Here is a 24,898-nt window from a genome sequence, read left to right on the forward strand (position 1 = left end):
ATTTGTCCTGTACATGAAAAATTTGCTATACAAATAAACTGCCTTGCCTTACTGTCTAACTGATATCTGCTGAACCTACCCAGTGTTTTTGCAGCGTGCTGCAGCACCAGCAGGGGCTGTCATGTTGGCTGAGATGAGCTTGACGTAACTTTTGGGGAACCAGCCTCTTTGTCCGGTCTGAAGTTCACCCAACCACCACATGTCCTGCTGCTCCAATACAGTTATTATCTGTATAAAAACATTTCAATAAAATCAGATAAAAGCAGAATAAAAACAACAGGAGATGCAAGCTAAAAACATTAGTAATCATTTGATTTCTACTTCATTTTTGTTGAAGTTGAGGTGGTTGTCCTTCTTGGCTCTCCAGGGATACAAAGCCTGGGCTTGAAGACCTTCAACCTTCTCCCCCTGATAAGCAGAGCATTACAGTTAACATCAAAGTTCAACAGCTGTTTGTGATGCAGCTGCAAAGGGGATTTTAACTGAAGAAATATTATAGTTTTACTACCTGTCCTAGTACAGGAGAAGGAGAGGAGCCCGTTGTCATGGTGGCAGGTGTGAAGGCAGAGCGCTGTCGTAGCTGTGCCGAGGGAACACTTAGAGATGGGTTCTGATTGGTTGAAGAGGTTGGCCATGCGTCCCATCCCTCACTGTCTGACTGGCTGGTTGTGTTTGAAGGCCAGCTGGAAATAAACAGATTGTCAGAGGGAGAACAGCTTTGTGTATTATTATGATTTGCGTTTGGCTTGGAAACAACAGTTGGACTTACGTGGTGCTGAAGTCGGCCCAGTTACTGTTGGCCGATGATGCAGAGGAGGCGGTGTGTCCGGGGGCTGGAGGGGGTGTGTTTAACGGCTGCTGGGATGAGGTGGGTGTGGTTGATGCTGTGGAACGCAGGCTAACTGGCGCTTCGCTGTCGGGTATTCGTTCTGCATAATTGGCTGGAAACCAACCGGTCCGGCCCCGGAGCTCACCCCCCAGCCAACCGGGCTCACCTGTTTGGGACTCATCCACCTGTTAAAACAAAGGAGCAGGATTAGAAAAAAGTTGAGCCATGCAAGGTACTCTGATACTTACTCAGAAAGCTTTAGACTAGTAACAGAGTTACAGTAGAGAATAATGGTGGTGGAACATTTGCTACAGAAGCAGCTGTTTGTTCCAGGAACTACTAATCAGCAGGTGGGGGAGGAGCATTATAGAGGTATATGATAAATCTCTAATACTTGACACGTATAACTATTCCATGTACACTCAAACACGAATCCTGCCAATAACTTGTCTTTGGTGATTTTATCACCATAACATCACTATGAAACCTGCATGTAGTCAATCTGCACAGTTTATTTTACTCCAACAGAAGTGAAAGTTTTAAGTTATTACTCAACATATTGTAAAAATGAACAGATTTTAGTCATAGCAGAGTTAAACCTGCCAAGCAAAGTGACTTGTGAATGACTAACATGTTACTGAATAATGTATTATGTTTAATTATAAGTATGGATAAATGACCAGATGGGAAATCTTAATTTTTGTGGTTTATTTATGGAGTTGTTAATAGTAACAACAATACTTTGTTTTTTAAAATATTTTAAGCTGAGAAAGCATTTGTTTATAGTTTGAGTTCCAACTGTAAAGCTTGTATTTCACAGCAGCTTTTCTCAGTCACTACAGTGATGTGCAAAAGTCTTGAGTCACCCCAGAGTACAGCCATTTACTGACACGTGTACAAGAATAAATTGAAATATAGTAAATAAAGGAAAAACAGCGTTCAAAGTCAATATATGTTTTTTGGTTTTCTTTAAGCCACCGCAATTGTGATGGATCAGCTGAAGGTTAGGATGCACCTCTCAGGTCCCTGTCAACTCTTTGTTGGACTTGTTTGTATTTCTTAAGAACATTTCTTTCAGATCTTGATCATCAGCTGTAGATAGGTTTTTAGGTCTGACTAGTCTTTTGTCCTCCACTTGTCCAGTTTCCTCACACCACACACCATGGAGATATGCCACGTTTGCATCTAATATCTCTTTGGGAATCACTTTGTGGTGCAAATTTTCTGTCAGTCAAACTGTATTATCTTTATTTTCAATTTTACACAGATACAACTTAAAAAAAGAGAACAAATGATATGTCAACAACTTAAATTTATGGTTTAAAATCAGTTCGCTGCCAAGTCTGTTGACACAACAACGGATTTTAGGTGACTTTTTATGCTCAATTATTCATTGGTTGCATGAAATGGCTTAAAAACAACATTACTTTGACAGTAAGATGCAAAAAGTGAACTGAAAATGAAAACAAAAACAGCCAATGTCCAAAGAAGAATCACACATTCATCTTTTATTCTGCTTTAACTACTACAAACTTTTTACCTGGCATTGTTTTTTTACCTTAATTGTTTACTACAACATCTTTATTTACTTTACCCTCATACTTATTTTTACTTTTATTGTTTGCTTTAGATGTTTTTAATTGTCTAAAATCATTATTAGGGCTCTGGTTTTTCCGCACGATAACCCTTCATCGGTTTGTGTGTTGGTGGGTTGGACTGATTTGTTGGCAGAGCAACCTTTTATTTTTGTACATGTATGAAAATTGTGATTTAAATAAAGACTGATTGATTGATTGATTAAAAAAACTTTGAATTACTACAGAAAGCCTGGTGAACAACTGCTCAAAACCACTATGATTATATAAAGTTTGTCTGTTTGGAAGCAAAATATAAATAAATGAGGGGTGGCTAAATACATTTGCAGAGTACTGTATGAAGAGAAACCAGAAAAAACAGAAGAAGAAAACAAAGCTGGTGTAACAGCATAAACTGATCTAACTGTGACGCTAAAACAAAACCACAGACATTCATCCACTGGAAAATGAATGAACGTGAAGATGACATGAAATGAACCAATAGCAGCAAGTGTTTTGGCTTGTGATTGGTGGAGAGACAACACTGCACTGGATGGGGGCAAGAACTTACCCATTCCCCCTTCACCTTCAGTTTGCACAGCAGAAGAGAAAAGAAACTGTTAAAAGAAACAGCCATTCACGCACAAGCACCCCTCTTAAAAAAAGAGGACACAAAGGCTATCCACACATGAACGCTAGTCTTTATGTGTTTCAGGGTGTATGGATGCTGAGTTTAATGTATAGTGCATACCATGATTACATCTCCAGGGGTGATACTGATCTCATCGTGGCTGCGAGCATCAAATGGATATAGAGCCCTATAGTAGACCACCTTCACTGGTGCCTGCTGCTGGTCAAGGCTGCTGGCTGATGCCTTCTGGTCAAACAGACTGAGACCCTGAGTCTTCTCCACTGTTAAGAAACATACAGACAGAAACATAACTATTAGGTTTTAACCTACATTTAAACCAATAGTACCCGAGTCCAGCTGCACAAGGCACAAAGGATTCAATAAGTGGTTGATTTTTCATTCCAGTCTTGACCAGAATGATTTATGATTTTTCCAGCTAATAGCTGAGACTTTTTTTTTGTTTGGCACATAGCTGAAGGGTTTTTAGTCAACTTTTTTGGTCATTCTTGTGTACATAAGAAAGCAACACCATCACGTGAAAATAATATTAAAGTAATATGGTGAACAAGCGCAACATTTCACATGCATGAGTGTCGCCTGTCGCTTGGCAGGAGGAGGGCAGCGATTTTCGCCTCATCACGCAAGCTCCATAGAAAATGATGGAGAAGGAGCGACGTCGCTTCCTGTGTGTCCAGCCCTTCACTGGCGAGGTGGTTGCAGCTCGCGCTGAATAAAACTAAAGCAGTAGGGGCTTTGGGAGGAGTCTGCACCACAGCGCTTGCAAGTGGCTCTATTTGTAACTGAAAACAGCACAAGAGTAAACTGAGGACAAAAATATTTGGACCATTTAATTTTTATGATCGTTGAAAACCCAGAATATAATTGTGATTAAAATTTGATTAATCGCCCAGCCCTAAGGGACATCTATGATTTTTAGGCAGCCCTGAAAGTTCTGCCTTGTTAATCACATCTTCTCCTCATCACGCTTTAACCTGCCTGATCCATTTAAACCTCGCTATGAACTGAAAAACATAGACATTATGAGAGTGAGTGAGTGCCACATTCAACACATCCAAGGAAACCACTGAAGACATCATTTACATTAAACTCCAAAACACACTTTTAGTAAATTACTCCTCCACACACACACATATTGGTAGTAACACACCTGTTGAGGTCCAAGGGTCAGATGATTGGCTGAAAAGCTTGCTGAGTTTATCTTGCATGTCTTTCTTGCCTCTGCCTTCATCCTCCTTTTCTTCCCTTGTTCTGGCCCCCTTCCTGGCTTCTTCCTCATCTTCTATCCCCCTTTTCTTCCTCTCTTCCTCTTCCTGAGTCACTCTGTTTAGCCAGGCGTGTGGCGCTGAGATGGAGGGGGGGCTAGGTGCTTTAGTCGTAGAACTTCCTGCTTCATCCCTCCAGGCAGTACCCTCCTCCGAAGACAATCTACAAGTTGAAGGAAGTGAAAATCTGATTTACTTTTATTTTCATATGATCAACTTTTTTCTGTCAGGATACTAACAAAAAAGTACTTTTCATTGTGCTCCTTGTATCATGTTTATGACGTCGCTTTTGTTCTTACCCACTCTCCTGCAGCTCGGCAGACTTTCTCTCGCTCGGGGTGTGCATGTGAGAGTGTGTGTGTGTCTGTGTGTGTGCATCTCCCTCCAACTCCTTCTGTCTTTGCCTCTGCTGCCGGCTGTGGATCTCCCGCAGCTCCTGCAAAGCATCATGGGATATAGGAAGGAACAGCAATAAGGAGGAAGTGGGGTCAGAGGGTTGGTTGCTACGGGTTACCATTGACAACAAACAAGTACAACAACGCCAGCAGTAGCAGCAAGATTGCATTAGTCAGGTGATTTAGGCAAGCTCCGCCCCTTATACTGTGTCATTTGGGCCAACTGAGGTCTTTGCTAGTAACCACGGTAACCACTGCCCTTATTTTCACATTCAAAAGGTATTTCTTTTTGTTATTTATACATATTTCTTGGTTTATGATTCAGGATGTTGTATGCAGGTTAATAAGGTCATTTGAGGCATTTTTAGGCTATATCATAAAAAAAAAAAAAAAAAAGAAAAAAAAAAGGCTCTTCTTGACGAGTCAAAAATCTAAAAAATCTAATTGGATTGAGGTAATTTTACACATTACAAAGGATTTCAGAAAGTATCAAGTGAAAACAACAAAACAAAACAAAAAACATTTTGTATTATTAGCCAATTTGCCATTGCCATGCTTTAATTCTAATTAAAAACACACTTCAGTGTGATCCAGGATCATTATTGGTGCTTTTGAGTGCAACTTGGGGAGTAGTTGATAGTCAAAGTGAACTGCTGGCGGTAAATATAAGTGCTATCAGGTCAGACGCATTCAAACTAAACCATTTGAGACACACTGCAGCTTGGACACGACTTTTAACCAACATGCATTGTTTCAAGATCATAATGCATAAAGTCAGAGCAAAAACGCATCTATGCCCCTTTAAACTTGCACATTTATAAGTTTTTGCCTTTAAAATAACTTCTTGTAGGATTAAAATTACTCGGGAATGACACCTTACCGTTTTTCCTTATTCAGTGAATGGGAATCTATAAATATACAAATTTGAAGATGCCCAACAGCAGAAGACATTGCCTGCATCATCTTACTCTGACTCATAGCATTAATGCTATGCTATGTTTAACTCTTCTAAATTTGGGGAAATTCAGCCTTAGTTGCTTGAAGCAGATTGAGATTCTTAGGAAGAAGAAACTTAATTATACAAAGTCAAACAGATGTGGAAGCCCAAAAAGGTTCATATATTTTACTATGGCTTTGAGAGAAATGCTTATGCCAGGTGTGGGCTCCAACTCATGCAGATGTTAACAAGGTAAAAACCTGATTTTTTAATCGAGGAGGAGGTCCAAGTTCAAGGAGCTGCAGGTGAATTTGATTTATGGCTAGTTAGAAAAATATGTAAGGAAGAATCAAAGGGAACCATCTGTTAAGCTGCAGTAACTTGTGCTCCACCCAGTCTTGTCTTAGAAATTCAGTGCAGATTGACTGTGGGTTTCCTTCCTTTTTATTTCTTTTTCCAGTTTATACAAAATAAAGTCTTGATTTAAATAGCTGCAGCAACTACACAGAAAATCAAATGTAAAACGTGGAAAGGGATGTCACTGGAAGGGGGTGTTACCACCACTGGACTAAAGAACTGAAGGCTTTGCGGTGGGGCGGAGCTTGCACGAGGCACTCGCTGTGTTTGCAGGATTGGTTAGAAGGTTCCACCAAAAATTTAAAAAACAGAGGGGGATTTGGGGGTCAGTGGTAGTGGGGAAGTCAGGGGATGCAGTTCTGTGTAGTCATGACAACCAGCTGTGCCATTAGAAAACACACTCTGTTACTATAACAACACAAGGCAGCTGTCGTGTTTCAGCCAAACAACCGTAACGTGAGGAAACCTTGAAAAACAAGCAAACCAGGCAGAGAGAAGAAACTGAGAGGAGCAAAAACACAACTGTGGAGAGACAGACAACTCCAAACCAACTGAAACAGGAAGTGGAGGAGATATAAGACACACACAGACACAACACAAACACATTCATCCACACACAGTCTAGTTTATCAGCATATTAGCCAGTTACTTGCTTCATGTCTGGCTGAAACATCACTGGGTAGCACACAGGCTGTGCCATTAGAGTACAGTGTAGTTATCTAGTAACCTGCTAACCTGGTCTACAGTGTTAGCTATGGGAGCATAAAGCCAGCTGGATAAATAGTGAGCTAACACCAACTTGGCAGAGGAACAGATGGGGGGGCTAAAAGACAGAAAAAGAGAAAGAAATGAAAGAAGAAGAAGAGAAAAAAAAAGAGCAGTCAGGAGAAAAAGGAAGATAAAGAGCAGGGGTTGGTGGAAAAGCTGATCTGTTGAGTGGACCTTTATAATGTAGTCTAACCGAGCCAGACACATTCTGACGGCTGAGACACACTCCTGCAGCTGTCCCTGCTCCTGGTGCTGAAACACACACGCACACACATATGTATATATACACACACAAACCCACAGGATGCAACACAGACACACACAAAGTTAATGTTTTAGTCTATATTTACACTTTAACCAATGAAGGGGTAATGTGGACTTATTTGTCAACAGTTTGAGAGCCTAACTGATTCAGAGCACTCTGTAATGGGTCTGCTGGTGACATGAACAGTTAAGACTCTTTTCATCCACTAATTACATTTAATTAAATAATTTCAATGTTACTACAAATATGTAATTTCTTTGTTTGTATCAATGGTCACAAATTCTTTCAAGCTCTTTTTAAACCAGCTTAAAAAATTGTGTTATTTTTTCCTCATACAAGAAGTGTGCATACAATGACTCATGTAAGTAGGTTCTGGCTTCTCACTGATCAGTTCTGTGCTGTAATGAAGGTGCAGTCAGTGTTGTAAAACCAGTCTTAAGCTGGCAACAGCAAAGCTGTTATTGTATGTGATGCAGAGTGCAATAACCCTGAGCAGATTCTCCAATATTTACTTTTTATACAACTGCAGCAGATAATAGACAATAATCTGGAAATTAAAATAGTTTTGCATGACTTTTTCAAGAGTTTTGTTTTCCCGTTTAATGTTTTTGTATTTAAGGTAAAACGGTTCTGATGTTGCTGTTGTGCTTCTTGCACCACAAATATAAACTGGTCTAAATCAGTCTCATGATAAAGAAAGTACACTCAATATGTAAAACACTAACATTCAAACACATGTGATCCTATTCCTTATACTTTGCTTCTAAGCAACCAGAAGTTGTAATATTATAAGCAAAAGGAAAAAAATCCAGTAAGACCTGACAAAGGACCAAAGAAATGCATCTGGATCTTCAGTTGAGCCATCTACTTTTGGCCAAAGCCTCATCACAAATGATCTTCCTGGAACATTAGCTGTCAAAAAGCCACTCCTAAGGAAGGCAAAAATTGTTGAGGTATGCCAGATGACACAAGAATTGAACTGAAAATCATTTGAAACAAGTCTAATGGAGGAGTAATCCTCCCCTGAGCCTGAACCTCAACATCATTTAAGAAAAGTGGGATCATCTGGCTGGAGAATTAAATAGGAGACAACTGACATCCAAAGAAGAGCTTTGGAAAGTCCTTTGAGAAGCCTGGAGAATTCTTCCTGAAGACTACTTAAAGACATTATAAGAAAGCTTCTGTAACTCTTACAGACCAATTTGTTTGAATAAATTGCTGCACCTGTCTTCTTTTTTGCTCTACTATACATACAGCCTTAAATTTAAAACAGAGTGCACTTTCTTTAGTACATGACCATACATACAGCTCTGGAAAAAAATAAGAGACCACTGTTGTTTATTCTTAAATCAGCATCTTTGAGTATTACTACCAAAATTTTAATTCCTACACAAGCATATCTCATTCTGCTTTGTGAATGAGATATGACAACAAAACCACAGCCTGGCAGAGGTCAAAAACAACTGTGAGCTGAAAGGAATGACTGCAAACTCACAGTCACAGTGTCTCGCTCTGACGGTTAAATATAGAGGAGGATCAGTGATGATCAGGGGGTGTTTCAGCAAGGCTGGAATCAGGCAGATGTGTCTTTGTAAAGGATGCACTGATAAAGCTACATACAAGATTATCTGAGAAAACATTAACTTCCTTATGCTAAGACTGTGCTCCCCAACTCAGAGGATTACAACAGACCAATCCTTAATGCTAAAACACCAGGGGGAATCAAGGTTTGGATGGAGGATCACCACATCAGCAGCCTGTCATTGCCAGCTCAATCTCCAGATCTGAACCCTGCTGAAAATCTCTGGAATGACATCAAAAGGAACATGGATGGTTGCAAACCATCAAGCAAAGATGAGTATGATTTTTTTTGTAGAAAGAGTGGTAAAAAGTTACAGTTTGAGTTTGTAGTCTCTCATTTTTGTCTGAAGCTGTATATCTCCAGGAATATATACTCTAATTTGTTTATATTTCCAACAATGCATTAGCTCGAGATTAATGATGAGTATAGCATACCTCTTCGTCAGAGATGCCACCATCTCTGACATGTGAGACTACAACAGACAGAACAACAGAATCACTACATTAGGGTGTGAGTGTGTTTGATTACTAACAATTATCGTTGGCTCTCTACTGGCTGCAACATATTGATGTGTCTGGTGGGGGCAGCGCAGTGTAGAACATGAGTTCCACTACAATAACACCACACAACAAGCTTTTTGTCTGTTTCAAAGGTATTAACAATGTGAAAGCCCTCCAGAGCAGGTTAGTAGCTTGATAAGAGGAAAATCAGTGTTGTACTTAAAACTAATTTTCAAACAATCTGGCAATCAGGGTGCAAGGCCAATCCAAATGTAAAAAATGCTCTTTGCTCCAGGTTTGCCAGAATGCTGCAGCAGAATGCTCCTAATATAAGCCGATATCTTTGATAACAAAGTATATCCCAGCTGCAGTACCATCCCAGTCCAGCAGTGGCAGTGTGCTCTACCTGTCTCCCTGTCTCTTCCTCCTGAAGCTGGCGTCGCAGGGCTTCTATCCTGGCACAGTGGTTGGCATAGAACTCACACAGAGACTGGCATGGGCGCAAAAGGCCAGTGTAGGAGATAAATAAAAGGAGTAGAAAATATAGAAGGAGGGGTTTATTATGTGGATTAAACAAAGAATAAGACAGGGAGAAAATGAATGTGAAAAGCAGAAACAAAATACAGACAATGACAGCAAGTAGCAGAAAAAGGGCAGAAGCATCACAGATGAAAACGTTCCATTGGGTACAGAAGACAGAAGAGGCACAGCAGTGCGACGAGAAGATTTCAGGGACAAGAAGTGGTGCAAAGGAGGATGGAGAGAAGGATAGTCAAATAATGTTCACATCTCAGTGGTCTGTGCCTCTGTTTTATAAAGAATTATACCACTGAGACATGGATGAAATGGGTACAAACTATCATCCACACTGCTGGTTCTGTTTGTTGCTGGGCTGCTCTGCTTTCCCACATCATTATGTAATGCTTTCTACACTGAAAAAAACTGATAGCCAAAGGATAAGATTAGCCATCAGAAAATCACATTATTGTGGTCTGTGTTGTCTCTGTTAATCTCCCTTCCTCCTTGTCCTCGTCATTCTCCTCTCCTCCGTGCTGGAACAGACCACGGGAATGATTCTGTTGTCTTTGACCTGTTTCAATCTCCTGTGTTAATCAAAGAAAAACAAACAAAAAAAGGCTTTCCAGGAAACAAACAGGCTGCTGTGAACCAGCTCCTTGTCCCTCCTTGGCTAAAGCTACATGAAGCAGCTGTCTGATAGCTGTGCACGGCTCTCTATGTCCAAAAACTAACAATAATGATAGTAGCACTAACACGTCAACATAAATATGCACACCGATGCAGTACTGAGAAATAATGATGAAAACTTTCAACGTGTCAGTAAACATCTAAACATCTGAAAGAATGGATGTTATGAAGATGGGACAGGACATAATTAAAGAATTCATTATAAAAAACAATGTGTCAGCAAACCAGTTGATTAGTTAACTGAGTTTATGTGTTAAACTAAACAGCAAACAAGCCACAAATTGGTTTTAACACTACTTGAACATAAAGGTATTAAAATTAAGCAACAGTATATCTAGAGATGCACTGATAGATACTTGCCCATAGAAATGGATGATTCCAGATTTCTTTTCTTGTGATTAAAACAATACGGACATCATTTGACGCAATTTGGCAAGTTTGAGTTTCTGTACGCTAATAAAATGTATAAGAAAAAAGCAAGAAAATCTAAATGTTCAGAGACTTCAATGAACAAGCGTAAGAGTAATCAGCTTTTATTTAAGATTGCATAAACATTCCCTTTACAGATGGTTTGATCATTTTATAATTTTTCTAAAAGAAGTGAGTGTTTGGAAGCGATGCTTTTATGTGTGTTGATCTCCAACTTTCAAGTTAGGTTTCCAGCCTAAGTTGCCATGGTGATATACCACAGAGTGAAGTGATCCAGATTCATGATGAAACTTAAGTTTCATCACTGAGACACTAACCCTGCATGGGAGGATAGGCCCCTTCAGAGAATCAGATACTGTGCAACCAGCCACTAGTCAAGCTAAAAAACAGTCTATCAAATGGTGCATCTCTAGTTTTATTCTAAGAGAGGAAGTGTTAGCGTAGGTCTTTTTTAAATATATATATTAGTGTCAGAAATTCCACTTGAGAGATTTTCAAAGTTAAGCACTAATAAAATGTCTGTTAAATAGTAGAAATTAAACTGAGAAAGGTGATTTTTTAAAATGTAATTTAAAATAAGAATCCCTAGAAGAAGGAAGCTACCACACTCCCACTTCAGTGAAAATCAATCTACACACTCAAAAGTGTGTTTTCCTGGCAGAAAAACAAAAAACATATTAAAAAGTATTACATTACATAATTACACATTTGAGTAAAAGTCATGAGCAAGGACATGTAACGAGGTTACAAAATAATTTTCTGACACTTTTGAGAGCTTGAAAAATGTTTTATATATGATTAACCAGAGTTAAGCTTGTGCTCATGAACAGCCTAATAAAGGCTTTCTTCCCCTGTTGTCCTGTAATAAAATGCTGCGTATTTACCTTTAGTTGTGTGTTGAAAGCATCTATTTCCAGCAGTTTGGCCCTGGTTTCTCGCTCCACAGCATCAAGCTGATCTCGGAGCTGCTGTCTGCTGCTCTCTTTCTGCTCAATAGCCTTCTGCAGAGATGAAAGGCTGTCGCCTAAATGCACAAAGACAGCATGAGACTGTTTCAGTTTAGTCAGACACACTCAGGTTTAACTGGGCAGGAAATACAAAGACAGTTATTCTGTAGTTTGACTTTCTCATCATTTTTATGATCAAAATAACACCACAAACTGCAGTTTAGCGATATTCAACTTGAGCTTCAGACTTAACTTGATTATCTTTCCATTTAGAGGCGGGATATATATTTAGTATATCTTTTATAATTACTTATGTAGACATGATGTGATGTAATTACATGTCAACACGAGAATAAGATGGATAAAACCAGGCTGTTCAGTTTTATAATAAAATACAAATATAAACCCGTTCTAGAGAAAAGGGAACCCTAGATTACCTCTGTTGTTCTCTGGTGCAAAATAGAAAAAACAAAATAAGATGATATTAAAATATAAAATAACTGAATAGAAAATAAATAAGGGTTGATGCTGGGAGGTTGGGGCACCCCTCTAAAATAATGGTCGGAGAAACAGGTTTTTATTAAGTTTATAAGTGCAGATTCTTGGTTCAGAATAAAAAGAATAAAGGGAAAAAAATCACAAAAAAGCTAAATGTAACAGTTTACTTAAATCCTCTTGGTGTCTTTTTATGCATGATAATCATCATTTATAGTGTTTTAGAGAAGATTCCAAAACATCGATATATATTGTGTATTAGGATAAGGCAAAAAGAAATATCGGGATAACAGTTATATGCCATATCGCCCAGCCCCATATCCATCCATTTTTTTATATTCATATTTTATATATTACAATTCAGGGTTGTAGGGAAGCTGAAGCCTATCCCAGCAATTATTACAAATAAATTCAAATATTTGCAGTCTAAGTTGGTTTAACTCCATTTTTTTGGAAATCCCAAGTAAAAGATAAAACTTACCACAGCTGGACTGTTGTTGTGAAACAAAGTGCCCGACATTTTATAAATGGCACAACATTTTAAACAATGATCCAATTTAAACGCATCCAAAAATCCAATATCATGTCGTGTGTGCATCACATATGTAGTACTCACGGTGCAAACTGTTCTGCTGAACCTGTTTTAACTGGTCATTTAGACTCTGTTTATCAGGAATAAGCCTCCCCAGCCACTGTTGGGAGTCCTGCATATAAGCAGAAGACAGGTGATGAATTTACCAGTAAAATTAACATTACAGGTTTTTTATAACAATTACCATTTTATTTAAAGTAGTGGAAATTAAGGTGACACTAGTCTGTCAGTGTGTGTGTGTACCTGCAGCTGCTGTTGCAGCAATGTGATTTCCGCAATCCGTGTTTCTCTGGTCTGGTTGGTCTGCTCCACTTCTCTCCGCTGAGCCGACAGGCGAAACCGAACATCCTTAAGTTTACCCTCCAACTGAGTCTTCTTATCATTCTAAAGAGCAGGACATAGAACTTTAAATGTGGAATATATAACATACTGTCAAACATAGAGAGGCAAGTCTCTGTTGACTTCTTATAGTGGGCTAGTTTTGATACTTTACTCCTGTCCACTGTAGCCGCTGTAAAAAAAAAAAAAAAAACTTGAAAAGAAAAACACTCATCTTGGTCCATGTATTTGTCTCACTGAAACCTTTCCTCCTAATTCCTGATACTCTATTCTAATTCTAATAAATTCTGTCATTCATTCATCAGTCATTCATGAGCTAACTCTGAAATTGATCCTTATGATAAACTGTGATTTTTTTATAGTTGTTCCTCAATGGGTAGAGAACAGCTTTATAAGTCCCTTTACAAGTTAATGCATCAAACACATCCATCAGTTTCCAGAAGACTCCCAAATTAATCTAGATAAAGCAAACTATTCTCTCAATGGCTTTGCCTAGGGCTGGAATTGTAGTTAGAATTAGAACGATAATTAAAGCAGACATAACTTAATTGTGTCAGTGTGAATTACATTTTTTCCCCACTTTTGTTTTTATTTTTTTACTTTTTGGGCACTAGTGGCCTTTGTCTTGACAGCAGCCTGACAGGAAAAGTGTCGGAAAGATGTTGTCATCCACTGGGTGTTTTAACACCTAAACCCAACAGGACTCCAGGCCAGCATTTGAACCTGGACCAGCTTCCCCGTTGACCAATCCAGTGGCTCATGTGGTGATTTTCTTTTTTTTATTTAAACCTCTGATGAGAATAAAGAAGTTATTTCACTGATTCTTTATAATCGAATGCATTTGCATAAAAAGCCCCTTTTTATGTACAGTTAACTGCGACAGTTGACCTTTTGAGTATTTCCTCTGCAGCTTACAGCAGTTTGCTTTGGCAACATGTAATAATGCCTGTTTACTGTAGAGATGGAAGATATTCAGCTTTACAAATATGACTCAATTTTTCTGATAAGCCCTACAGTTCCATGTTTTCTGTGTGTATGCAGCTTTGTGATTAGACGTGGACTTTTTAATTACCAGCGCCTCCAGTTCGAACTCCAGGGTTTTCTTCCTGGCCTTGAGCAGAACAATGCTCTCCTGCTCTCTGTTTCTTTGAGTCAGAAGCTCCTGCCGACGTTGCCGCTCCCACTCCAGCTGACGCTGGCGCTCTAATTCCCGTTTAGCTGCCTGGAACACAGACACAAAAAGGTTGTGTTTATTTTCTAAACACAGTATGACAGCTTCAACCAGTGCAAATAAATTACACAAGACTGAACAATTGCAGCATATTGCATTCAAATACTACACAACATTTTATGCAATAAATCATCTGCTCCAGGGTATAAATTTGGCTGTTTACTATAAACATTTGGATTTAGTGGGATATGAGGGATCTCCAAGTCATCTGCAGCAGATATAATTACAAGTCTGCAGCAGATGTACTTCAGCTCAACCACAGCTCTTCATTTCAATGCAGATACCTGGTAATCACTGTATACTACATACCTCTCTCCTCTCAATCTCCTTGCGTCTCTCCTCTTCTCGCTGTCTCTCCAGCTCTCTCTGCTTTTCCAGTTGTTTTTCAAGTTCCTGCTGTCGTCTTCTTTCTTGCTCCAGACGCTCACGCTCCTAAAATACAAGCATCTTTCTTTGTTATGTTCCTCCTAGTTTCAATGCTAAATGTTAATTACTTATGGCTGTTACAGTGGAAGTCTGTTTTATATCTTTTATGAATGTCATAAACCATTACTAATTCAAATTGTGCAAACAGTGTGGAAAGGAGAACTCGGTATGATCTCTGCAGTCTACCTTCCTCTCCTGTTCCTCTCTCTCCAGCGCCGCCAGCCTCTCCTGCTCTTTCCTCTGCTGCTCCTGCAGAGCCTGGCGTCTCTTTTCCAACTCCAGATTTCCTCGCTCAAAGTTTTCTCTCTTCTTATCCTCAAATGTCACTGTGATCACGACATTGAGCAAATACAAAGAACTTATCATGGACACATCTAACAATTTGCTGAATTTTGACAAAAGAAAAAGAAATTGAGAGCCACTATTGTTCTTTCTTAAGTACTAAGAAGAAAGAATAAACGCAAATGAACTATCCGCTTTATCTTATTGGGGCCATGTACATGGCAGGAAATATGCAAGACTTCAGTCTACTGAAAAGACTTCTGTCAGCATACTGAAGGCTGTTCTGTGCAGTCTTTTTCACACATGTACACAGTTCATATTTTCCAAAAACAAAAATCTTATTTGAAACACATTTATCTAGAAAATGACACTCAGTTCCTAATGGGGTTAACTGTATAAATAAAGGTTAAAGAAATAAAAAAGAAAAACACAAAAGAGAAAATGTTGCTGAGAAAAATGGTTCGGCTAAGTCTTTAGCAGTTAAAGAGAAAATATTAGACAAACTTAGTCTCAAATAAAGAGACCTTAAGCATGCTTCAAGTTTTTATGCTAATCTACACAGAGCTTTCAATAAACAGCAACAGTACCACCACAGAAATGTCTCCCCAGCAACACAAGCCAGATTATCATTAACTAGCAAAAAAATAAATAAATAAAAATCTGGAATGAGCTCTCCAAAACTCAAGAAAAAATAAATCCCAGTCAGTCACATTTCCACTGACTGATTTTAAGTGAATAATCCAGACTGTGAAGGTCTACTGTACATGCGCGTGCACGCACACACACGCACACACACACACACTCCACCACAAAACTGCGGTCACCATCCATGTGAGGGAAATGGAGAGAGCTCTTTTCAAGAATTACTCTCATTTACGGGAACATCTGGGATGTTATATCATATGCGGGAAGATGCAGGTCAGTCATGTATGCTTACAGTTTGCAGACTGAAAACAGCTGGCAAGTCACATTATTCTAATCTTTGCCAGGTCAGCAGTGATTCATGAAGCTGTTTTCCTTCCTTTTAATGTGCATCATGTTTCAAACAGGCAAAAAAAAACACCCTCACATGAGTTGATAAACTTTTTCTTATATACTTAGTAAGAGTGGGGACTTGGTTCATTTGGAGGCTGCAACATTCAGACAGTCCAAGTTTGCTTTCAAAATTAACTTAGTGAAACAAACTGAAACTTCTGAATAATGCATTCTCCTTGCGTGAGGCGGCACAAGGGATGGGAATTGATGAGATGTTATTCATATCAATGCAATTATCAATTCAGATTATTAATTTGGTTCTTTATTGGTTCCCTTATCAATTCCTCACACAATTTTCTTTGAGGAAACAAGTAAACAGTATGGATTTAATGTAAAAAAAAAAAAAAAAAAGTCTGACTATTTAATATCCTCAAAAGGTTAAAATTCAATTTAGAATCTCTTTCAACTACAAAAAATGTAAAAATAAAAAATAAATAAATAAAAAAAGCTTCAGATCAATGATATCTTCAAATTGATCTGGATGCCAGAACTACAGATCTACTCTGAAAAAGGAAAAGTAATAGATAACATGACACAAAAACTCTGCAGATGTTTACATTAAGTCAACAATGAATGCAATAAAGTAAACACTGACACTATTACAATTCTAGTTAATGCTTATATGTGTTGTCTTATTTATACGACTACACGTCATTTCTCCCACGCTCTCTGTATTGCACGTGGCCTGAAGCGTAGTACTCTACTACAAATAAACATTGTTTATTTGTGGTCAGTGAGCTGAGCAGCACCTGTCAGCACCAATAGAGGCACAAGCCCAATGGCACATGATTCCGATGCTTTGGAAAATTTGGAATTGGCTTTTGAGTGGAACCACTTTTCGATTCCCATCCCTATGAGAGACGCATCAAAAAAAAAAAGACAAAAAACAAAGATGGAAACTTGCTGATCTATTGGTTAATGCAGGATTTCCTTTTCCGCCACATAAGTTGTGGTCTGCTTCCTGCCTTTTGTTCACTTGATTCAAACTGACTCCTACAGATTGACCATAGTTTGCTTATTTGTTGCACATCAGAGTTCAGCTGCAGACTCACATCCTCAAACAAACCGGACTTTCCGAGCAAACAAACTGAGGTTCAATTAAGAAGGGCTGTGTGAATGCACGCTTAAACGTGAAATAAGAGCAGAGGTAGACCCTGTCCCTGTTTAACCAGTTACATAAAAGAATATACAGAGTATCCTAATTACCTGGTAATTTCTTCTCTTGGCTGCTCTCAGTCTCCTCCTCAATCTCCTCCTGGACACTCTTTTGGTCTGACTGAACACTGTCGCTTCGCACACGCCTTTAAAACAAAGTTACAAATATACAAACAATCAATACACACACGTTTAATGTCCTTCTGTGTGCTGGAGCTGATCTTTAAAACTTAAAGAACCATTTTAAACTATATTATATTGTATTACATTGTATGGTATATTATATTATTAGTGCTGGGCACGTTAACGCGCAACGATTAATTAACACAGTTAATTTTTTTAATCGTTTTTTTTTTTGCTGGCCGCTGGCTTTGATCACAGAAGCATGGCATCCTTGTCTCCCTTCCCTGCTGCAGTGGTGTGTCTGATGTAATCTGGAGAGAGCGGGTTTATTAAAATGAAGAAAAGTTTTCTGTCTGGAACTTAAGAAAGAAGAAGAACTGACGTTTCTCTTTGTCTGTCAAAACTCATGCAGATGGCAGAACATCATGATTTTTGGACGGGAAACTGAATATTCACCTGAATGTAGGTGGGAGGTAATCTGGAGGTAACACAGGAGGCAGCGGTAACCCTGACATAGCCATATCTATGAGGTGCATAGCCAAAATAAACTCCTCAGCTGTCAGCTTTCCATCCTGGTCAATGTCCGATAGATTCCTTAAAGATTGACAATGAAACAAATGTTACATTTGAAGAATATATTTCTTAAGTTTCTTATATAAAAAAATATATAATGTTTTTTCAATTTCAAGGCACTGACCATATTGTAGCCAGTTGAGTCTGAGGAAGACTGGACTGCATCAGGATAGTGCGAGCCTGGGGACCTGGACAACAGACATGCATGAAATGTAGAGAAAGAAGCACACTGATAGGCACTTTTAAGTAACAGAAAAGTGGTCAAAATCAGTAACATGTTCGTTTGTGTAGAAGTACCAGTCAGATGTCCGCTCATCATCTTGTCATGGGAGTTAAAAAGCTGTCTGTATTTCAGCCTGGAGGACTGAGGAACGGCCCAATCAGGAGGAGGCTGAGCACTGATAAGAAACACAGAAAGCATCAGAGTGAAGTTATGTCACTTAGAGAAAATTAAAAAGATTTGCTTAGATAAAGAAATGCATTAAATGCAACTCATTTTTAAACATTTTAACAGATTGTAATCAGGTAAAAAAACAGCCATCTTGCATCAGGTGACATACCCAGCAGCATCAAACGATGGCCCCTTCTGCAGCTTGGTGCTGGAACGATTAAACGATGAGGACTTATTGACAGCTGCAGGTGAGAGTCAGAAAAGAGAACATTTTATACAGAGGCCAAATACTGTTGGGGCATTGTCTGTTTTTTCTCATGTGCTATAATCTGTCTGAACCTTGCTAACAAGCTCTTCTTCTGCTGAAACAAATCCAAACTCGAAAGAGTATATGGGTGCCAAAAATATGAATTTTATTATTGTGTAAATGAAAGCTTAAAAGTGAAATAAAATATATTAAAGCATATAATAAAACACAATGTTTTCCTGTATTATCTTACCTTGGTGTGAGAAGCCTGAGATGGGTGGCATCATGGCTGTGGGAGGGGCTCCGTTAGCGATGGGCTGGGGAAGTGGAGGTGGTGCCGAAGAGACGAGGGGGGGAGACACTCCAACAGGAAGAGGAGGCAGGGGGAGTGGGGGCACGCCTGGCAGAGGAGCTGTGATGGACGCCATGGGGGGCATGCCTGAGAAGACAGAAAGGGATAATAAAGACTTATGAGACATTTTCTTTCCAAACTAACAGTCTGTGGAAATCTAAATTCTACATATTTATACGGCTAAATAGACACAAGTATGAAAGGAAAACATTTATTACTGGATTTGCATTTTGACTTCACCGGGATGTATAGTAGGCAGTTAATAGTGCTTAGAAAGAGCAAACATTTACTCTATGACCTTCGGGAAACAAGGACTTTGCTACACAGATATGCTGTGTTTTATCACTGCTTTTTCTTAGGGCTGACCACAGTGAAGAAATGAGCTTGATATGACAACATCTATGAAAATAAAACTTACTTACAGATAAAAAATAACAAGAACCGAACTGCAAAAACAAAATAAAATTAGGGGTGGAACTTAAATAAAAAATTAATCTATTTATTACAGGCTTTGTAATTATTACTTTAAATTAATCACATTTTAATCTCATAACTGTTTGCCCCAAAAAGCAACCTTTTCATATTTTAAATCTTTTTTAGTGGACAACTGAATCAAATAATAGACACAGACATTAATATTATAAACTCAAGCTCTAGTCATGTCTGGAAAAATGTATTTAATTGCATTTCAATTCAAAACAGTAGAAAAACAATTAGAAAATGTCCCTGATCAAATACTTTAACATCTCCAGTTCTCTCAGTAAGAGTCTACAACATGTTACAGTACTTTTAACTTTTTAAATGATTTCTCCCACACTCTTCATTAATAGACTTTAATATCTGACGGTAAGCCAGGGCGGGATCAGCCAGCAGCAGCTTTGCTCGTTTGATTTTCAGCCTGGTCGTGGAGCAGAGGTGAACGTCTCCTGCTCTGACTGCAGCTGTGAGCACTAATGTATGCGAGAGGGGCAAAAGTGCTGCTCACTGAGAAGTAAATATGCTTTCACGTCAAGTTTCCAAAAGTCTCCAATATATCAACAAAAAAAGTCTCTAGATTTGTCGCTGGTTGCTTCTTTGAATTAGACTCACTAGATGGGTCTGAAAACTCACTGAATAAAGCGCCTAAGTCGTTTAATTAGCAACAATTATTTAGCTGAGCTCTGATGTATGTCTCAATTTATTTGGTCTATTGGAAACCATGAACTGACAAATGTTGCGTGTTGTTTGAAACGCAAACTGTGATTAAATGCATTATGTTTTTACCACGTTAATTATTTTGTAATTAATTAATCATAACTTACGCGTTAACATCCCAACACAAAATAAAATATAACAAAATAAAATAGCTTTAAACAAAAGCAAGATGAGGTAATCTATAATGAAAAAAATTACACAGAGGTTCAGTCCGAGCCCTTTGTCAAACTTACCAAAGCCGGTCTGTGGGGGTAACGGCAGTGGAGGTTGTTTCATACTGGGAGGAAGGGCTGGAGGCAGAGGGTGACCTTGGAGTTTCAGCTTGATGAGTTTCATGGCGATGGAGAACTCGTGAATATCCATCCGACCATCACTGTTCATATCAGCCAGAGCCCTGTAGGTACACAGGGAACGTAATTATTATACTGATACTAAACACAGAATTAACAGGTTATGTTTGATAAATAACTTAGGAAAAACAAAAATTAAATAATAATATATATTTTTTTATTTTTGATACAAGTTTTCTGTGTGAAAAAAATATTTCTTGTCACCTTTAATAACAGCTGGACTTAACTGTGAAATGCCAGTATTTTCAATCTCTCTTTGATCTGGTTTTACTTAACCTGATATCTCCATTTACAGTGAAATGAATACTTTATGCTAATTTATTTGATGTTGGATGGTACCCTTTTCTTCTTCATGTTTATGTGCATTATCAAATTATTATTGTTAAACATAATTATCAGTGTGACACTTAAGGCCCATTTATGATCGTTCAGAGTGCTGAACAGATGCGACCAGTGAAAGAAACAAACCAAAGAAGAGGAACAGGAAGGGAAAAATTAAAACAAGAACAACAACTTTTGCCATATCTGTGAGGTATAAACACCAGCTGTTAACTTATTAACAGCGGAAGTTAACAAGTCGATGGCGATGCATTACCGCTCCCAACCAGTGTCTGAAACCGACGCTGGATCACGGGAGTGAACTCAGAACTGTTCACTCCACTGCCCACTAGTGGAGGAATTGACTTAACAACCATGACAACGTAAAAGACGCGAAGGAAGTATGAAGATAGCTACGTATGACAACATTTAAAACTGACTAACCTGTAAGGGTCTTTAATTGTCAACTAAAATACTGATTATGACAAGTAAAACTGGAAGATCCAGTGTACAGTTTGTTCACAACACAACTTTTAAAATAAAGCAATCATTGAACTGGCTGCTTATCTCCGAGTGTATGAGATAAGTTCTTTCTGGCTAGGTGACTTACCATATTTGGGCCAGGATGGGCGGGGGCAGCCCTGATTGAAGAAAAAAATTTCTGGCCTGGTCACCTGTCACAAACAGAAGAAAGATAAGAAAAAAAACAGCACACAATTTACAAATATATTACAAATCTGTTTTATTTAAAAAGGAAAATGTCAGGGTAAAGCAAGGGAAAATATCATAAACCTCTTTAAAAAAACAACCAAAATGTAAAGAGATCAAATCAATAAATCCCCTTAATATTAATCCCTTCCTTTACAATTAAATGTTTCTCTAGGCTAAACTGCTCATTACCAAAACATTTATCAGTAATAATGTTAAGATAAATAAAATGTCAATGTGTTGACAGAAGTTATTTGGCTGAATTACCAGTAACTTCCAGTGAGCTGCACATTTAATGCTGTTTCTAATAGTTTTCTGGTAAATAGGTAAATAAAGAGTACATGAATACTAGTGCATATTTTACAGTTGTTTTTCATGTCAGGATCTCCAGCACACTTACTAGTTTATTTCTGCATTTCAAATGCTGCAGACAAACCCACTGCAGGTCATTGCCAAATGCTCCAGCTGTTTATGCAAGTTTATGGTAGACTATGGTCGTTTATTGTCACTTATGCCAATAAATGTTGAGTGATAGTGCAGCGCAGTTTCATTCCATCAAGTTGCTTGTTATAAGCTCTTTCTAAAGTTGCTGCATATTTCCAGGTTCCACAGATGCACTTTGTTGACTCTTATATTGTTTGCAAAATACAAATAGGTACTTGCAGTGTGGAGTTCTTATAACAAAAAAAAAAATGATTTAGTTTTATGCTGAGACAGCAGAAGCTCAGTTCAGTGAGCTCAATGTTCAGGAGCCAGTAAGGAGAGAGGCTGTATGTCCTTCTGCAGTTGGGATGTTAAGCTGTGCCAGCTGAAGACGGTGCTGTTATGACTGCTGCAAATTAGTATCTAACAAAATACCATTTCAAGTATCAGTTACTATCTGAGAATAACTTTTTGATAAGCCTATAAATAAATAAAAATTTATCAAGCTCGATTCTTGGCTGGGATCTGCAATGTTTCCTGCTTATAACAAAGGTTTGGTTTCCGATGACACACACCAAGCAACAGAGGACATTTACCCTTGGACAGCTGGTTCCCCATATAGCCAACAATAAATCATGTGACCCATGGTGTTTTATGCCTTTTTCTTTTCTTATTCATGAACTGTAAGGGTATGTCAGACAAACAAAACGGAAAGGGGAGAGAGAGAGAGAGAGAGAGAGAGAGAGAGGGAGAGAGAGAGAGAGAGAGACTGTTACCTGTGATGTATCCACCAGCAGTCGGAGAGAGGCTGTGAAACTGCTGATCATGTTTGGCCCTCTCGTCCACAGAAATCAGAAACACATCTGGACCTGACACACCCACATAACAATCCAACACACACATATACACATACACACACACATACACATTTATACAAATGCATATACACACACAGTTACGATGACAAACGCAAATCGGAGACAGACACAGACAGGGACAAAAGAGAGGAATGAGAAGTACGTGTTAGTCATGAGTTTCAGTTCTTGTAGGAAGATTTCTTTAGTGACATTTAAAACTGAATGTGAAGAATGAAGGGATGAGGGACAGTCAGGCCCAGTTCATGTGAATTGTGTCTGACTCTACTCACAGGAATACAATATAAAATAAACCACTAGTTGAATAGGAATGACAAGGTTAAATCCGTAAAAAAAAAAGAAACATGGCTAAATACTGAATTAAATCTTACCTCTTAAGACTGGTATTTTAAGTGTCTAAAAATAACCCTCAGTATGAACAATCTAAAGATTTTTATTTTATTTTTATTAATAGCAATGAGACATAACAAAGCCATAGTCAGAAATACCCTGACCTCTGTCAGTTTCACTCATCAATTAATTGCTTTATTTATCAATAAGCCTACTTATTGATATTAATGCTCTATTCTCTGCTAATAAGTATCCCGTTTGTTGCACTGTCACTGACCACATGATACATTAGTTAGTCAGACGACTGAGTAGTACTTCCCTTTATCCCTACAGCCAAGCCCAACCAGCATCATCTACACTTTTGATTTACATGCGAAGTGAATCATGCTGACTCATTTTCAAATACAAGAGAAACTCTAACAGGAAGTTCAGTTTTCTCAGCTGTTTCGATGTTTAAATTCAGGATATTTTTTACAAAAAAGCACTGAAATGAAAACAGCCACTGACAAAGAGCTTTTATTTTTCACTTTTTTTATTACATGTCTTATACTTAGTATAGTAGTGCTGATATCAGAATATTATACAGTATATATACATTAGTATCTGTCATCCTCAGTTGTTTCATGCATCCCTGAAACATCTCTCAATGATAAATATTAGTTTAAGTTTCCAATATTCTCTTCTCCCAGCAAAGGCAAGAATGAACTCTGTTCTCTGTAACTATTGCAAATCTGTTTACAGTGTGACAAAAGTCACATTCTGTTGTATAAACATTTGACTTAATCCACCTTTTGTCTCCATATGTTTGCTGTTCTGATGGGAATCTGTCTGCTTCATTTTCACAATTTGGAAATGATTTACTTTAATAGGAGCTGAATCTACTCATGTGTCTTCATGTATATTAATTTTTTCCCCAAATAAACTTAAATTGTCACTCTTGGGAAGGCACTGTTCATATTTTTGTAACACAACTCTCCTAAACGTGGATTCATGAAAGCTTGTGGTTTGTCTTCTAATAGACTGTTGGAATATTATCACAGTATCAGTATAGCTGAAGTATCTTAAGCTGCATTTTACACAAAAATCACCTTCAGTCTCAAGGACTTTATACAAGTGCATAAAAAGATTCCATCATACCAAGATTATCAACATTTCCACAGTACCCCACCCCATAGTCCTAAAAAGATTATTTATGAAAATATTATTTATATGTTGCTTGAACAGCTCAGTCTGAGAAGCAGTTCTGGGTTATAGTACACAGATTATGAAATGCTCTTTGGCAACAGTCACACAAATAAGCAATGTTACAGCTTCCTACAGTGCTGTGCACAAGGATTTCCCAATCTGGTATCTGTCTGCACTTAAAAGGGCATGCTAGGCTTTCACTGCACTGCCCTAATGTGCACATGTCCAATCAACTACCAAATTTTCTAGACAATAAGTTGTATCAATCATAAAATGTGTCATAAAAAAGACAAAACAAAACAAAAAAAACCAAACAAACACACAAACAAACTAAAAAACAAACAAAAAAAAAAAAAACGGCTGAATATGTGTCCGGTAGGTTAACGTAACACCAGGGTTCCTCCAGGATTTTTTCTTACTGTGAGGGAGAACCAGTCTCTCTATTGCACTTAATGTAACACAGCTGATTGAGGTGCTGAGAAAGTAGGATAATGCATACATCACATTTGGCATTTAAAAGACACCGACATGTGCACAACCCCGCCCTGCCACAGACGAAGTTTCACGGTAA

The 24,898-nt window shown here is 38.3% G+C and overlaps 1 protein-coding gene across 4 annotated transcripts in view; it reads right to left on the bottom strand.

The window, feature by feature from the left end:
• itsn1 (intersectin 1 (SH3 domain protein)) overlaps positions 1–24,898 on the bottom strand; it is a 55,890-nt gene that overhangs the window by 21,963 nt on the left and 9,029 nt on the right. For 2 of the 4 annotated variants that reach the window (XM_042011067.1, XM_042011069.1), the window contains exons 3-25: positions 22,714–22,806; positions 21,417–21,480; positions 20,372–20,532; positions 18,846–19,031; positions 18,515–18,587; positions 18,252–18,352; positions 18,079–18,142; positions 17,838–17,975; positions 17,310–17,404; positions 14,973–15,112; positions 14,670–14,792; positions 14,202–14,351; positions 13,034–13,174; positions 12,815–12,902; positions 11,641–11,780; positions 4,617–4,753; positions 4,203–4,480; positions 3,155–3,315; positions 2,975–2,989; positions 770–1,014; positions 509–683; positions 322–408; positions 80–228 (exon numbers count right to left, since the gene is read on the bottom strand). In XM_042011067.1, the coding sequence (XP_041867001.1) occupies positions 80–228; positions 322–408; positions 509–683; positions 770–1,014; positions 2,975–2,989; positions 3,155–3,315; positions 4,203–4,480; positions 4,617–4,753; positions 11,641–11,780; positions 12,815–12,902; positions 13,034–13,174; positions 14,202–14,351; positions 14,670–14,792; positions 14,973–15,112; positions 17,310–17,404; positions 17,838–17,975; positions 18,079–18,142; positions 18,252–18,352; positions 18,515–18,587; positions 18,846–19,031; positions 20,372–20,532; positions 21,417–21,480; positions 22,714–22,806 (3,004 nt within the window). Of the gene's footprint in view, positions 1–79; positions 229–321; positions 409–508; positions 684–769; positions 1,015–2,974; positions 2,990–3,154; positions 3,316–4,202; positions 4,481–4,616; positions 4,754–9,527; positions 9,612–11,640; positions 11,781–12,814; positions 12,903–13,033; positions 13,175–14,201; positions 14,352–14,669; positions 14,793–14,972; positions 15,113–17,309; positions 17,405–17,837; positions 17,976–18,078; positions 18,143–18,251; positions 18,353–18,514; positions 18,588–18,845; positions 19,032–20,371; positions 20,533–21,416; positions 21,481–22,713; positions 22,807–24,898 lie in introns of all 4 variants that reach the window. The other 2 variants (XM_042011070.1, XM_042011068.1) reach the window with 2 other exon arrangements.

The sequence above is a fragment of the Melanotaenia boesemani genome, chromosome 16 (assembly GCF_017639745.1).
Source record: "Melanotaenia boesemani isolate fMelBoe1 chromosome 16, fMelBoe1.pri, whole genome shotgun sequence".
Taxonomy (NCBI): Eukaryota; Metazoa; Chordata; class Actinopteri; order Atheriniformes; family Melanotaeniidae; genus Melanotaenia; species Melanotaenia boesemani.